The sequence below is a fragment of the Gracilinanus agilis genome, chromosome 3, assembly GCF_016433145.1.
Source record: "Gracilinanus agilis isolate LMUSP501 chromosome 3, AgileGrace, whole genome shotgun sequence".
NCBI classification, from domain to species: domain Eukaryota; kingdom Metazoa; phylum Chordata; class Mammalia; order Didelphimorphia; family Didelphidae; genus Gracilinanus; species Gracilinanus agilis.
In genome coordinates, this window is record NC_058132.1 from 286,357,760 (window position 1) to 286,374,050 (window position 16,291).

A 16,291-nucleotide genomic window follows, 5' to 3' on the forward strand; every position below is an offset into this window, starting at 1 on the left:
GTTTCAGTAGTGTCAGACTCTCCATAATCCCATCTGGGGTGATCTTGGCAAAAGATGGTAGTGATTTATCATTTTCTTCTCCAGTTCATTTTACAGATGAGGAAACTGAGACAAACAGGTTTAAGTGATTTGCCTACAGTTACACAGCTAGTTAGTGTCTGTGGCTAAATCTGAACTTAAGTTTTCCTGACTCCAAGCCTGGTACTCTGTCCACTAAGCCACCTATTTGCCTCCTAATGTGGTTAGCTTAAAGGAAATAAAGCTAGATTATAGATATCAGTAATGTGAACATGTAAGCAGTTTGCAAAGTTAAACTAACCTTTAATTTAACCTGTTTTGAGAGATGTGGTATAATTTCCAAAAATATCTTTAGTTTATATCTTTAAACATCACTTTATAATATTTTTCTGTCACTCAGTTACTAGTAACATCAATTTAAATTTTGAGGGAGGCTATGATCAACAATATTAATGTTCCTTGTTTTTTTTGTTTTTCTTAAGGCACTTGAAATGCTAGTTTGAAATGCTGGGCCTTGAAAGGGAAGGGTTGAACCATAGCTCCTAGGCATTTCAAATACTTGGGGTCCATGTGGCCAGCATGAATTCTTTCTGTGTTCCACTGGCATTTCCAGTGGAGAGAGTGAGAAGGCAAGAAACTTTTGAGCTTGAAATGCTAAGAGCTTGGGGCCCAAGCACACGCTTCCCCCATTCACACCTTACCCAAATGATATGTTGGCAGGATATCTCTTATCAGCAACCTCATCCACAGCTCTATTTTTATCCATTTCTTAAAAAGTATATCCCTACTTTCAAATGTTCTTTTCTTTTCTTATATACGTAAGATAATAAAATGATGAGATTGCGACCAAAGAATTTGAACTATCCCTAAGTAATACTGAAAGTATCAAGGAGCTTTCTAAGGAAAAGGACACATTTGGAATTTTGAATATATTTTAAAAAATATTCAATTAAGATAAAAAACTCCAATTTTTGTTTTAATATTACTGAAAATTACCTCGAACTTTTGACGGTGAAATAATGACAATCTCAGTAGCTATTGACCATTGGACAAAGGTGCTAATATTCAATATTTGTTACTAAATAATTTTTTAATTTGTAGAATTTATTAAATTTATTTAATAAAATTATTTCAAAATATGACATGTCATTTAGTTAAAATTTTTAGAAAATCATTTAGAGATAATGAAACATTTTTTACAATGTATTTTTATTCAGAATTCTATTTTCCACTTTTCAGTTTATTTCTGTGATTTTATCAGTTTAGGGAGTTGCTGATATAGAAGCTTTCTCCATTGATGTTTATAACATAGTTTTTGAGAGATGCTAAGTCACGGATTCTATCTATTACACCACATTGCCTCTAATTTCTCTTTAAAATAAAGAACATAATATACTAATTAAAAGTTTATGCTTAATATTTGTAAATAAGATTATTTATTTAATTTTTTTTAATTCAGTTTAGGAAGATAGAAAAAAAACTTTTTATAAAAGGGTAAAAAAAAATGCCATTCTACTATGGTAACATTTTCCTAGGTTCTTAATAACATTTTGATATTCTTTATTCTCCATAATGGATTTACAGTTTAAAGAAAACCTGTAGAAAACTTGCCAATTACTAGGCAGAGAGCACCTTCCCAATTGCTCCCACCTATCTATTTCAGAGTTAAGATACTTTCAAGAGCTAAAAGAAGTAGGATTTTTCTGGTAAGAAAAACCCTGGATGGGGTCATGAATATTTAGATACAAGAGAAATGACTAAATAACCATATCAACAATAAAGAATGGGACGATTAGATACATCTGAAGGAGGAGTATCTAAAAGGTATACTATTAGTGGAAGGATGGAGGTGAATTATGCTGTGGTAACTTCATTTGATACTATTTTCATTCAAATATCCTTTCATGGGGACAGTGAGAAGAAGTAGATGCAAACATTTCCTGGGCTACTAATATTGGGCAGATAGGTGGTGCCCTGAATAAAGCCCACTGGGTCTGGAGTCAGGAAAATCTGAGTTCAAATCCAGCCTCAGACAGTAGTTGTGTGACCCAGAACAAGTCACTTAACCCTAATTGTCTTCCTTTCCATGTTTTTAAAATGAGCTGGTAGAAGGCAATGGCAAACTATGCCAGTATCTTTGCCAAGAAAACCTCAAAATGCAGTCATGAAGTTTTGGACACAACTGAACACAACTAAGATTTAGTTAGTTTCCAAGGAGGTAGATTCACATGGTCTAGGAGAGTGGCATCAAACTAAAAAAGAAATGAGAACCACAAAACTGTACTCATGTACTTATATATTTTTATAGAGCTTCATGGGTTTCATATTGAGTTTAAAAATCACATATTAATATTATCTGTTTTATTGAATTTTCATTTTTTTGTTAAATATTTCCCAATTATATTTTAATCTGGTTTGGATCACATTCAGGGGTGCTATGAAATGCATGTGGCCTCATGTGTTTGACACCTGCTCAAGAACTATTTAAGTCAAAGAAGAACTTGATGTAAGTCAATTAATAGGCATAAGGAAATTATAATTGGGGAAAGAATGATAAAATTAAATACTTTATAAAGAATCATCAATCTTAAAGACATTAAACTTCATGGATTAGGAGAAAAAATGAATAGTAGAAAGGAAATGATTTTTAGAGTGCCAAAATAACATAAACGGAATTCAAAAATGAAAACATTCGTACTTTGTGGGAACATTAGTGAAACAGACATATTATTTACAAAAAAACCCTAAACCTAATCCATGTTTTAAATGAGAAAATAGAATGAAATTGACTGCATGTTTAATTTTTAAAAAAACACCTTTATCTCGAATCTTAGAATCAGTACTGAATATTGCTTCTAAGGCAAAAGAGTGGTAAGGGCTAGGGATTGAGGCTTAAGTGACTTGCCTAGGACCATTCAGTTAGGGTGTGTCTGAGGCCAGTGTTAAAACCTTGGCCCTGGGGCAGCTGGGTAGCTCAGTGGATTGAGAGTCAGGCCTAGAGACAGGAGGTCCTAGGTTCAAACCCGGCCTCAGCCACTTCCTAGCTGTGTGACCCTGGGCAAGTCACTTGACCTCCAATGCCTACCACCCCTTACCACTCTTCCACCTAGGAGCCAATACACAGAAGTTAAGGGCTTAAAAAAAAAAGAATCTAAAGCCTTGGCCCTTTATCCACTGAGCCCCCATAATTACTCTTTAGGTGCTGAAAAAAACACCTACAAATTTATAAAATAAACTATTAAGGTTTATTTTAAAATATTCTAATATATAATTAGCCCTATAGCTTAGAAGTAAATCAGATATTTTTTTCCCCTTTAAATTTTTAGACTTCATGAAGATTTGGGAAAGTCAATGAGTACTCTTATCATTGAAGCTTTTTATGGAGGCTCCCATAAACAACTGGTGGATCTCTTACAAGAAGAGATAGAAGACTGTGTGCTTTATACTCTTCCTGCAAAGAAATGGCATTGGAGAGCAAGAACATCTGCCTTATATTTCTCTCAAAATGTTCCAGTTAGTGATAATTACAGGTAAAAAGTGTAAGGGATGCTCCTGATTTGGGGCTTGGAGAATGCTAATGTTGCATGCTTTGATTCAGTGTTGGCTTTCTACTGCTTTTTGGTTAAATGCCTCTTAACCACATTTCTTGTCATAGTGAATTTTATGCTGAGTGTTTATGGAGATTGCTGAAGGAGCCCACACACTGCAACAGTGTCTCCATGCCGTAGAGAGCTTCTAAATCAGGTCACTTCCCCACTCTTTCTTAGACCATTTGATCATTTCCTTGATTTGGAGGGAGCCTTTTCAGAATCATCACAGGTTCTGACTGACTCTTGCTTTCCTGCTTAGACAGAGGCACACATTTTATACTCAGGTAGATTCAGAAATGCATCGAGGTGGAAAATAGGAGCTATACTGGAAGAAGATTCATACAATCAGATATTGGAAGGAAATAGAGGTAAAGCACCAATGAAAATGGTTAAGAGGGACACAGAAGCCCTTTCTTCCCATGGTGCTTTGTATTAGTACCCCTTCTGCTCTGTACCTGTTTTTTCTCCTCTGACTCATGAGGAAATAATTATAGGGAAGGTATACTGGAGATGGAGAGGGGGAGAAGTGTCCCTTGTGCTTACTTCCAGAATGAAAACAAGGAACTTAATTTGTGTGTGTGTTTACATGGATACACATATATGTGTGTGTGTGTGTGTGTGTGTGTATATATATATATATACACACATATATATGTTAATCAGATGTTCCAGACAGTTTGATAAGTGCTTTACAATTATTATCTCATTTGATCCTCCTAGCTCTTGGGGGTATGTACTATTATTATCCCCATTATACAGATGAAAAGAAACCAAGGTAGATAAAGGCTATGTGATTTGCCTAGGGATACATAGGTAATAAGTGTCTGGGGTTATATTTGAACTTTGAACTTTGGTATTCCTGACTACAGGTCCAAAGCTCTATCCAATGAAAGTCTTAAGTGCCTTATATCCTTGACTGCTGGGCTATGTAGAGATTTCCATTTGCTAGGTTGTGACCTTCTTTGTTCATCCAAGCCACTCAGCATTCCTCAAAGAAGCATTTATTGTTAGTAGGCAAAAAAGCCTTCTGTACAAAACATACCAAAAAAAAAAAAAAAGGAATCCCTGTCCTCAAGGAGCTTAAATTCACCAGAGGAGAAACAGGATGTACACAGAAAAGTAAATGTAAAATACAAGGTATCCCAAAAAGTCTTGGTGGACATTTATTAAGTTCAGTAACTTAAAATCTCATTAAAGTGTCATTTTGGGGATGCCTTGTATATGTAAGATAATAATACTGAACTTGACAGATCAGAAAGTGACTATGTAAAAGGTGACAAGAGTTTAGCTGTGCCTTTAATAAAGGAAATAATTGTAAGGGGCAAATATGAGTCCATAGGGCTTATCGTTAAGGAAAGACATTAATTTTAATGGTGGTAAATTCCTATTGCTGAGTACTTTGAATTGAAAAGATTTCAAGATGTGAACATAAAATGAACTATTGCTTCCAAATATCACAATTCAGTTACTTTTTTTGGTTATAGTCTTCAAGGGGGGCATTCTTGATTCACAAGGCAGTAAAATTTTAAACAAGTATATTAAATAGAACAATTTTTAATTGACAAGAATGATAGAATAGTTTACTTATAGCAGGGGTAGAGAGTAAGAAGAGTTTGGCATTTTCAAGGCCCTATCATAATATATTACCTAAGCACAAGTTATACAGTATAGTTAATTTTGTGATATATCTTCATTTAACTTTACAACTGTATATAATACCAATTCAGCAGAGATTCAGACATTAACATTCATCTTTTCTATGCTTCTTTGCTTTCATTTTTGAATATTTATTCTAAGCAAAGTTATTGTAACTAAATGTGCACTCAATCCTTTGTATGATTACATATGTGTATATGTATATAGTGTGTCCTGATGTTTGTGTGTATATGTAGGTATGCCTATCATTTATTCCCTCTTGGCCTTAAAGCATTGGAGTGTGCATTTTCATAGCTCCCCCTCTGAAGCTCTGTTCTTTTGGAGGAGTGTTTAAGACAAACTATTAGGTAAATTTCTCCTGTATTAAAAATCTCCTCCTCCAATACTCTTCAAGGTCAATAGCTCAAGTTGTCCAGCATTAGCTATATTAAACTAATAAGACATCACTCCAAGACATATACCTCATTAGTTTAACTTATGGTTAAAATGACCCGAGATAACTTAGTTTCAATTTGTCAACTAGTCAACATCATGGGGAGTGGAGATGAGAAATGATAGCCACTTAAAAATGTGGGCTAAGTTAGTTAGCATGTTTTCTGATTCAGAGAGGGGCTCATGTGCTGGGTTGCCACCTTTCCTTAGAGCAGCTAAATTGGAAGTGTGAGTAGTGCTTCTTTTACAAAGGAAAAGTATTTTCATTGCTGTCACTTTTAGCATGTAAACACTAAGAACATCTCATTGTCGAAGACCACAAAGTTAAAGCAATAAAGAACTACATATGTCATTACTGGGCTTACAAAATGATTTATATGCATCAATTATTTTCTAAACTTGTCCAGTATTTGTATGTGCTATTCTTAAAGGCACATTATATAGCAAAAATATTCCCAAAAAATGTAAGTGCATCAGGTCCACGAATCAGGCTAGCTCCACTTTCTCTTGGTAATAAGAAACATCTATCACTATTTGCATTAGTTGTTTTTTTCTCTTTTGTTAAAAATTCCAGATGATTTTTCCTAGTTTTGTTTTTCTAAGGAAGCGGGCAGACTTCTGACTTTTCTATTATACTGAAAATTTTCTGGAAATGTCAGTAGATTAAAGTAAATATTTCTTAGCTTTTTTTATTTTGAAGGTGAGATAAAATACCCAATTGCTTATAAAGTATAGATGTGTTGGGGCAGGTAGGTAGCACAGTAGTTAGAGAGCCAGGCCTAGAGACAGGAGGAACTGTGTTGAAATGTGGCCTCTGATACTTTCTAGTTTATGTGACCCTGGGCAAGTCACTTAATCCTGATTGCCTAGTCTTTCTGCTCTTCTGAATTATAATATATAATATATAATATATAATATATAATATATAATAATAATTTATAATAGTATAATTATAATATATGATAACAATTCTCTTAGAATGGATAATTAGACAGAAAGTAAGGGTTAAAAAATAAAGCATACAGGGGCAGCTGGGTAGCTCAGTGGATTGAGAGCCAGGCCTAGAGATGGTAGGTCCTAGGTTTAAATTGGGCCTCAGACACTTCCCAGCTGTGTGACCCTGGGCAAGTCACTTGACCCCCATCGCCCACCCTTACCACTCTTCCACCAAGGAGCCAATATACAGAAGTTAAGGGCTTAAAAATATAATAAATAAATAAACAAACAAACAAATAAATGAATGAATGAATGAATGAATGAATGAATGAATGAATGAATAGATAGATAGATAGATGAATAAACAAACAAATAAATAAATAAACAAACAAACAAACAAATAAATGAATGAATGAATGAATGAATGAATGAATAAACAAAGCATACAGGCCTAGAGATGGGAAGTCCTAGGTTCAAATCTGGCCTCAGACACTTCCCAGCTGTGTGACCCTGGGCAAGTCACTTGACCCCCATTGCCCACCCTTACCACTCTTCCACCAAGAAGCCAATACACAGAAGTTATGGGTTTAAAAAAATTAAAAAAATAACTATAAAAAAATAAAGCATACTAGTGTCAAAAGATATTTGCCATAGCTTTTCCTTGGGAACCTATAGATATTAAGCCAATAAGTATTTTTCGGTGGTCCGTATTTGATATGTAGATCTTGTAAGTGTAATTTAATCATATCAAGTGCATATAGCTGAATGAATAACAAAGGATATGTTCCTGCCCTTTCTCAAAATTGAGGCAAATAGCAAAATTTCACTTTAAAAATTTTAATTCTTAATGTTATAAAATAGTGTTTTGGAGAATTAGTTGTAAAATTCTAACCAGAAAAAGTTGAAGTATATCCTTTTTATCAGTGTATCTCATAGTTTATGGAAGAGAGGGTTAAGAGGGAAATGGTGCTACAAAACACTTATTCTACATCTTTACAGAGGCTAAGAAAAGAGGGATTGGGCTTAAGGTAACATAACATTTTATGAAATGAGAAAAATTTTTTTTGACTAAAGAAACATTAGATATTGCAACCAACTCCTAGATAAAGTTGACCTCTATTCTTGAAAACCTTTAAAAATAACATAAATGCTGGATTATGTATATACACATAGTTGCAGGAAGCATGAGTTATACTGAGATAAAGCTATCTTGGTTCTTTTCGGTTGTGTGACATGGTGATGTCTAATTTCTCAATGAAAATCATTCTAGTTTCTGCACCTCAAACACTGTAGTTCATTTGAGGTTGTCTTTTCATTTAAAGCTAGGAAACTTTAAATAAGCTGTTGCTTATACTGTATATTCCATATCGCCTATCTCTGACTGCCCCTCCCCCCCCATATGGAATGCACTCACTCATTACCTTATCATCATAGAATCAATCCTTCTCTTCCTTAGAGGCTCAGCTCAAAAGGTACCTCCTGCATCAAATCTTTCCTTATCTTCTCAACTTCTAGTTCCCCCTCTCTCAGACTACCCTATTCTTACTACTTAGTATTCTCTTTATATTTATTCTCCATGTATGCCTAGATGTCTTTTTTCTGTTTGCTGTTGAAATATTAAGTCCTTAGAAACAGGAATTACTTCATTTATTCTGTATCTCCAGCCTCAAGCATGGTTCCTGGCCCGTAGCAGGCACTTAATAAATGCTTGGTGATGGACTGATTGAAACTGCCTGTGTAATGTTACCTTTTCATAGGGAAGACCCCTAGGTTGAATGAAAATAGAGAAAGGCATTGCCTCATTCTGGGAAATTCAGAGCTCTTCATATTCTTTCTTTCCTAGTCTTTCAGGAAAAGAAAACATGAAGAAATGGTACTCTGTGTGTATGCACATGTGTATGGACCCAGGTCGTACATTCGGAGGGGCGTATCATTCTCATGTACTTATACTTTTGGAAAATGATATATTTCTAGTTCATTGAAAATAGTATATTAATATTTTTTAAAACCTTGGAGGGGTCTTAGCATCATTGTATCATCCCACATACCCCGCTGATAGGTGGCCATAACTGTACCATACCAATTGTAAAGACAGAGAGAAATAGCCTATAACCAGGCTCTCTGAATATGTAAAAATGAAACCGTATGCAATATCGAAAACAATGGAAATGATATGGAACAATAAACGTGTATCCCTTCAAACGGAATTCTCCCAGGGCAGAATCAGCTCCATGGTTGCATGGAGTTGGTCTCTTGTCTGCAGGTGTGAGAGCCCCAGGAACTGAGATCACTTCTGGTGTCAGGGTGTAAATTATTTGAACAGCACCGTGAACCCCATGAGTTATGGATCTTCCATGAGGCATTTCATTGTTTTGAAGGATAGCTTCTTTCCTTCCTTTACTAAGTGGTTTCCCTATTCCTTGCTAAAGCACTGAGGGATTCTTTTTTGTCTTTGGACTCTTTTCCCCCCACCTCTGTCTTTGTAGCCAGAACATACAGCCTTCCGGCTTTTGCATGCCCCTTAAGGCTCCGTACACAGTATTTTCATCTCCATGAAGTCCCCAATGTTTGAATATATTGTTCAGTTTAGCTGTCTGGACTGTTTGTTGAAAATTACACTGACCACAACACAGCAGACATACAGTAATCCTAGAAACCAAATAATTAACCACCCAGTTTTTTTCCAGCACACATATACATGCGCACACATACACGCACATGCACACACACACACACACACACACACAGCACTAGAAGAATGGCTACACTTTAATAACCAAAAGAAATCCTTCACTGGAGAACTGGAAATTAGAACTGTTACAGTGTTCCCTGAAGGAAGATTTCAGGGCTTTTGTTTTTGTCTTCACTTTTCTTTTCACTCTTTTGTCATTTCCTGAAAGAAGGAAAATATTCCAAGGGCAAAATAAAAGAATATATTGCTGGTGAATGGAATTGTTAGTTTATTCTCAACACAAAGTGCTAATTTAGAAGTGTTTGTATGCTTAATAGCATGTGCTATGAAGCCGTTGTGATCCAAGGGGTTAAGCACTAGAATACAACTTCAAGTTCATGTTTTTAATAGATTTGGGGGGAAGAGGAAGTGTGTGTATGTACATACCCACATATATCATAGGAGATTCTATACAGCCCCCCAGGTAACTGTTCATATGGATAAAAGATATTATTTGTAACAGACTCTGGCCCTTAAAGTACCTCTAGGGTAAATGTTCAAGCATATTTACCCTTTGAAATTTGACAACTATATTTTAAAAGACAAACTGTATGTTTATTACACTTTTGGAAAGAACAAAATATCATTATTTTTAATGAATGGAGTGGTGAAAAAAATGACAAGCCAGAAATGAATATAAAATGTACTGTTCTATAAAAGACCCCTAGAAGTATAATAAGAGCCTGCATCATTTTGCTTTTCTAAGTAGCATGCTTATTCTTGACATCTTATTACTGAAACTGGTAGTCAGATCTAAGAGTGTTTCTAACTCAGTATTTTAAGATATAGAGTTATATGTATCTGTCATAGACCAAAGAGGATACCACTTTACATTCAAAGCATAAATTGTTTCTCTCCATTACCACATTATAGAAATAAGCAAACAAAAATTCTTTAATTACTCAACCTTAATAAATGAAATTGAATTTCTATTAATATATTTTAGTTTCATCAACTTTTGTATCTCAATCAACAATCACAAGTATTTATTGAGTTTCTTGGGCATCAGAAGTATCATACTTGATTTTGCTGTCTAGGAGCTTATAATCTAGCTAACTATAGCATAACCAGATTACTACACAAAACAATTAGATAATAACATACCACATTATTGGAGTTGATAAATGAGATGAAGGATCAGTGTATTCACAAACTAAAGAAGTTTCATAAAGCAGATAGAATGTATGGCTTTGAAGGATAAATATGATTTCTCTAGGTGGAGAAGTAAGACAGCATTCCACTTGGAAAGCATGCCTTGGAATTTGATATATAGTTAATGTTTCTGGTGCATTTAATAGGATTTCTAGATCTGGAATATCGAATTCTTTTCAGAAAAATAGTGGGGAAGAAGACCATCGTGATTTTATTATGAAGTTCTCATTAAATTTCCTCCAGTGAAGTAAATTTTTCTTTTTGTCTTTATATCTTGAGCACCTACACCTTGCCCTCCAGGACCTTGATAAATATTTGATTGAATTGGATAGAAAATCAGACAGAGATTTTAGCCCTGAAAAGGAACCATAGTGTGTTTCTATAGTAGAGAAGGCAGAACAGTGATCAGAATAGTGTTGACAGAGCTGTGACATCTAGAAAGATTTGGAGGAGGAAGAGTACAACCTTGTTGAAGCCAGACAGGCTGGTCATAAAGTGATGATTACTTAAACCAAAGTGGTAGAAGTTAGAATGAAGAAAAGGTGGATTCGTGAATCAAGATGAAGAAATGATCCACTCCTACTTCAAATTCCTGGGTGATGGAATGTGTTTGAATCTTCTAGTTGGCAGTGACCATGTAGACTAACTCTCTAGATTTATAAATCAGTTAATATTTATAGCAACTCTATGGATGGTGGCTAAAAATCAGAAGGTAATGGGATACCTAATGACTTGGGAATAGCTAAAGTCGTGGTATATGAATGGGACAGGATACTATCTGCTATGGAAAACTGATGGATTTAAGATGTTGAATGAGACATAAATACTTTTGTATACAGGCCTTGAGAAAATTTGTTTTGCCTGACTATTCATACTGGTAAAAATAATTTTTTGCATATTTTTTCTTTTTTTCCTAATAGGTTAGGGGAGTGAAAATAGATTTCTTTTAATAATTTTTTAATTGGGGAGTATGAGGTTCAGTGTATTTTTTAGTTTTACTTAACTGTTTTACCTTGTTAGAGGAGAACTCTCATAAAGTGGGCATAATCTGTAAATGGTTGTAATGTGAAAACAAGACATAGCAATAAAACAAACAAACAAACTATATATATATATCTAGCCAAAGTGAGGCCCCAAAGTATCAAATATGTGTCACTGGTTAGTGGCAGTTCTGGGGTTAGAATCCCTCATCAATATTCTGATATAGTAGTAATAGAATAAATATTTTAGTTTGGTTGGCACACACAGTACATGAAAAGGAATAGTTTTAGATAATGCTAGAAGGTAGATTGGAGCCACATTGTAGAACACCTTGAATGCTAGCCAAGGAATTTAAAAGATCAGTTAATTTAAAAGATGAGTTAGAGGAATAGGCCTTACAATTTCCTCATTTTATGATGAAGAAACTGAGAGCAGTTGAGTGACTTGTACAAGGTCACAGTTTATAAGTAGTAGAGTCAGGATACAAACTTGGTCAGCTGAATCCAGGATAAGGGATAACAAAAGAATTTGGACAAAAACCCCACAGGATTTATGCTTTAAAGCCCTCTAAATGAAGCTAATCAGGAAAAGAGAAAAGCAAGGAGTCCTTGGGGAGTGACTATGAGCCCAGGACTCTTTCCATTAGACCCCACAATGGGAAGCCCCTTAAGGTTTTTGAACATAAATAAGAGTAAAGTGATTAGAATGGCACAATAGAAACATTACTATGGAATCCCTGAAGTTCATTAATCGTTATTTAAAATGCTGATGAAAGAAATCAAGTGACTTCCTGGTATTTCCTCTAACTCCCCTTTAAAAATTATTTTTTGATATTAATTTTTTATCACTAAATTTCAGATGACTCAATGAATTCAACAGTCTCTTGAATTTTGCCTTCTCTTATGGGGTTAGATAAGCCCTCATGGCAGTTTTATTCCATATATTATACCTGAAATTTTGTTAGCTCTTTCCAGATGTTGCCTTGATTTCTGCCATGCAGAGCATCAAAATAGAACATCCTCTACCATCAGTAATGGGTAGAAAGTGGAGGATAAACATTACACTATTTAATAAAACAATACAATTATTTAGTTCCATTCAGCAGATATTTATTAAACAGCTGCCACATTCCAGGTACTGTGCAAAGCCCTGGGTATACAAGGACCCTCTAGTCAAATTAAGTCAACAGACATTTTTTAAAGCCCTTACTATGTGCCAGGCACTGTACTAAACATTGGTGATACAAACAGGAATAAAAAAAAAAAGAGAGAACCTTCCTTAAGGAGACTTTCTCACCTTGGAACATCTGACTGCCTGCTACTCTTCTCTGATTGATGAGTTCCTCTTGAAACTTCCATTTTGAAGAAGTGCCCAGGTCAGCTCCCCTTCTTTCTTTTCCAACTCTGCTTCTAATTCTCCAGACTTTGACATCATGCTCCTGTGTGGGTCCCCCCCACTCACTACCCAACTGCTTTTCAATTTATTTTATGTATTATTTCCCCAGTGAAAATAGATAAGGAAGGTTTATCTCAACTTATGTGGAGTTAAAAAAGCACAACTTGGGAAACAATTTACAGAATTATTTCAATGTATAAATAAAAGAGACACAAAAAAGGAAACCAAAAAGTGTGTAATTGTAATTACCACTCTTGACCTTGGAAGAGAAAGTAGGAAATGTGCTTTGGCTCCTTTTCTTTGAGAGTTGGGTGCCTGGCACATAATAGGAGCTTAATAAATACTTGCTTATTGTTTGATCAATTGGAAAATATTGCCTATGTTTTCAGACATAATTGTCATTTTGTTGTTTTTTTTCTAACTTCTTTTCCTTTCTTATATGAAAAAGTTTACTGAATTGGGGATCATCAGATAGTTGACAATGTGCTGTAAAAATAAAAGCCATCAATTAAATTTCAATTGTTTTAACTTGAATTTTAAAAAGAAAATAGAGAAGAATAAGAATTCCTACTCATGCTATCATTTCAGTTTAATCTATATCATCTGAAACAGATGGGAAAATCTCAAAAATTTTGAATTAAAAATGTTTATGCAATTGCTTTTTTTTTTTGGTGATGGTAGTTATAGTTTCATATTTATATAAGATGGTTTCTTCCTCTTACTTTGCAACACTATAGTTTTTTTTTTTAAACCCTTGTACTTCGGTGTATTGTCTCATAGGTGGAAGATTGGTAAGGGTGGGCAATGGGGGTCAAGTGACTTGCCCAGGGTCACCCAGCTGGGAAGTGGCTGAGGCCGGGTTTGAACCTAGGACCTCCTGTCTCTAGGCCTGACTCTCACTCCACTGAGCTACCCAGCTGCCCCTACACTATAGTTTTTTTAATGCCTTGGAATTCCCCCAAATTTATTTCTTTATATATGTATGTGTGTTTATTTGGTTCATAGCTTTGATTTTATTAATGTATAAGAACACCTGGAAATCTAATTGCCTCTGTCAGTGCAGATAGGTAATTGTTCTGCCACAGATAGTTATAGAAAATCATCTGGGACACTGAGAGGTTAATTTACTTGACCAGGGTCACACAGCCTTTCAGTGTCAGAGTTTGAACTTGAACATAATAAATACAGGTCCTTCCATCCTTTGAGGCTGGCTCTCCATTTGTTATATCATATTGTTTCTCCATATTTAAATATATATTCTAACTATTCTACAATGCTTTTAGGAGAAGTTTGCTGTTAACTATTCAAATCAAAATTGGGAATTGCTATTCATGTTGTGTGACATAAAACAAAATGAGAACTGTTAATAGAGAGGAGTCATATAGTGAGTATTAGTATAACTAAGTTAGAAGCCATTTTTAATAATGCAGTATTATCTTTCCCTTGTCTCCAGGAAACTTTGAATTAATTCGTGGCTTTGTTTTTATCACTGTTAGTAAGTGAAGAGAGGATCACAGGTGGAATATAATATTTTTGATGTTGAGCATTCTCTGAAACTTGAGTGTTGTTTAATATATTCATAATAAAAACATACACAAATTACATACTTTCTCTGCCTGCATTTGGTAATTTAGGACTTGGAGTAGAAAATGAAAAAAAAAAGTAAGTAGGAACAGTGGCAATTTTAGAACTGAACTACCTGAAAAACATTCAAGCCTTTGGAAACATGATCTTAATATTTGCCTTCCTTCAATCAGTTTCATTTTCGATAAAATGTTGGCAGATGGCAGCGATCCACTTAAACAGCGATGTGTTTTCTTTACTTTTTCCTTCATGGAAAAAAGCTCCCAGAAAACTTTTGTTCTTTAATATGTTCAGCATGCATGTAGTTTTAAGTGCATTAGCCAGTATTAAACCATTTTTCAACTGCAGTTCCTAATTAGAAGTCTAAATCTGAGAGGAATTGTGGTGAGTCTCCAGTCTCTTAGAATTATCAAAAAAAAAAAAAAAGTAAGTTTTGATGATAGACTTTCATTCCTCTTAATTCCATACTTCAGCCTACTTTAGCCACAGAAATTAAGGAAGTTGTATTATCATTGTGCTTCTCAACCACTACATGCTATGAAAAAGATAGTGTCTATTTACCTCAAGGTAGGCAAAAGTGTTCTTTTCCTTGTTGGGAAAAACTCTGATGTGTTAGAACCCACAGCATCATCTGTAGTATATACTATGATTTGATTAAGAATAATAGAAGTTAAAATTTTAGTTAAAAATTCAAGACTTAGAACTCAAATGGGTATAGCTATTGGCTAGAGTGACATGTCATAGATATATTGAAAGTCAGTGGGCAATCTCTTGGTAAGAATGTTGCATTTTGAATATAGTAGGTATTTTCTTTTTGCAATTTAGAATACTGGGGGAAAACCCTCTATTTCAAAATGGCACTATATGAATCACCTAAAGCTTTAGTTTATGCCTGGCTACTAATAAAATGTCATGAAATTATGATAGGTGATTCAGTATTTCCAGTGAACAATTTTGAGTACTTAGTCTCTTTTTAACCAGTTACCAAATTTCCCTTTTACTTCTTGGTTAGACATATAGTTAAAAAAATAAATACAAAATATATTAAAAAACTTTCCTAATTATTTTTCACATTCATGTCTTCTCTTGCCCTACCTTTTTTTCCCCAAAATGACTAATTTGTGTCTATTTGTAGTTAAAAACCACAGATCAATAAATTTGTGAGTTCAAATGTTGACTAATCCTAAATTACAAATATTTTAGTCTAAGAAATGTAAATGTCTTTGGTGTTTGTATTTTCAAGATAATGCAGTGCAATATTTAGCTAAAAGAATGTTTTTTACACATACTTATATTTCTCAAAATACTTGATTATGCTCATAGATCAACCCAGGGTTGGCTAAATAATTAGAAATTTCATCAGACTTTTGTTTTTAACTTTCACTGATTTACTACAAGATTAAAAAATAATAACAGCTGTATTTCAGTTTATTCATATTTAATAGGATTAAAATATATTATTTAAGATAATAATAGAGGCACACTAGTATGATCAAAGATGGCAGAATATTTTTTTATTTTAATTTTGAATATTTTCCCATAGTTACATGTTTCATGTTCTTTCCCTCTCCCCCAAACATCCCTACCCCCCCTTAGCTGACGCACAATTCCACTGGGTTTTACATGTATCATTGATCATGACCTAATTCCATATTATTGATAGTTGGACTAGAGTTATCGTTTAGTGTCTACATCCCCATTAATATTCCCATCAGCCCATATGTTCAAGCAGTTGTTTTTCTTCTGCATTTCTCCTCCCACAGTTCTTCCTCAGAATGTGGCTAGTTTTCTTTCTCATAAGTCCCTCAGCCTTGCT

General features: G+C 34.4%; 1 protein-coding gene across 6 annotated transcripts in view; it reads left to right on the forward strand.

The window, feature by feature from the left end:
- Positions 1–3,369: 3,369 nt before the first annotated feature.
- Positions 3,370–16,291, forward strand: part of GTDC1 (glycosyltransferase like domain containing 1) — a 276,923-nt gene continuing 264,001 nt past the window's right edge. For all 6 annotated transcript variants that reach the window (XM_044669891.1, XM_044669893.1, XM_044669892.1 and 3 more), the window contains exon 1: positions 3,370–3,548. In XM_044669891.1, the coding sequence (XP_044525826.1) occupies positions 3,370–3,548 (179 nt within the window). The remainder of the gene's footprint in view (positions 3,549–16,291) is intronic.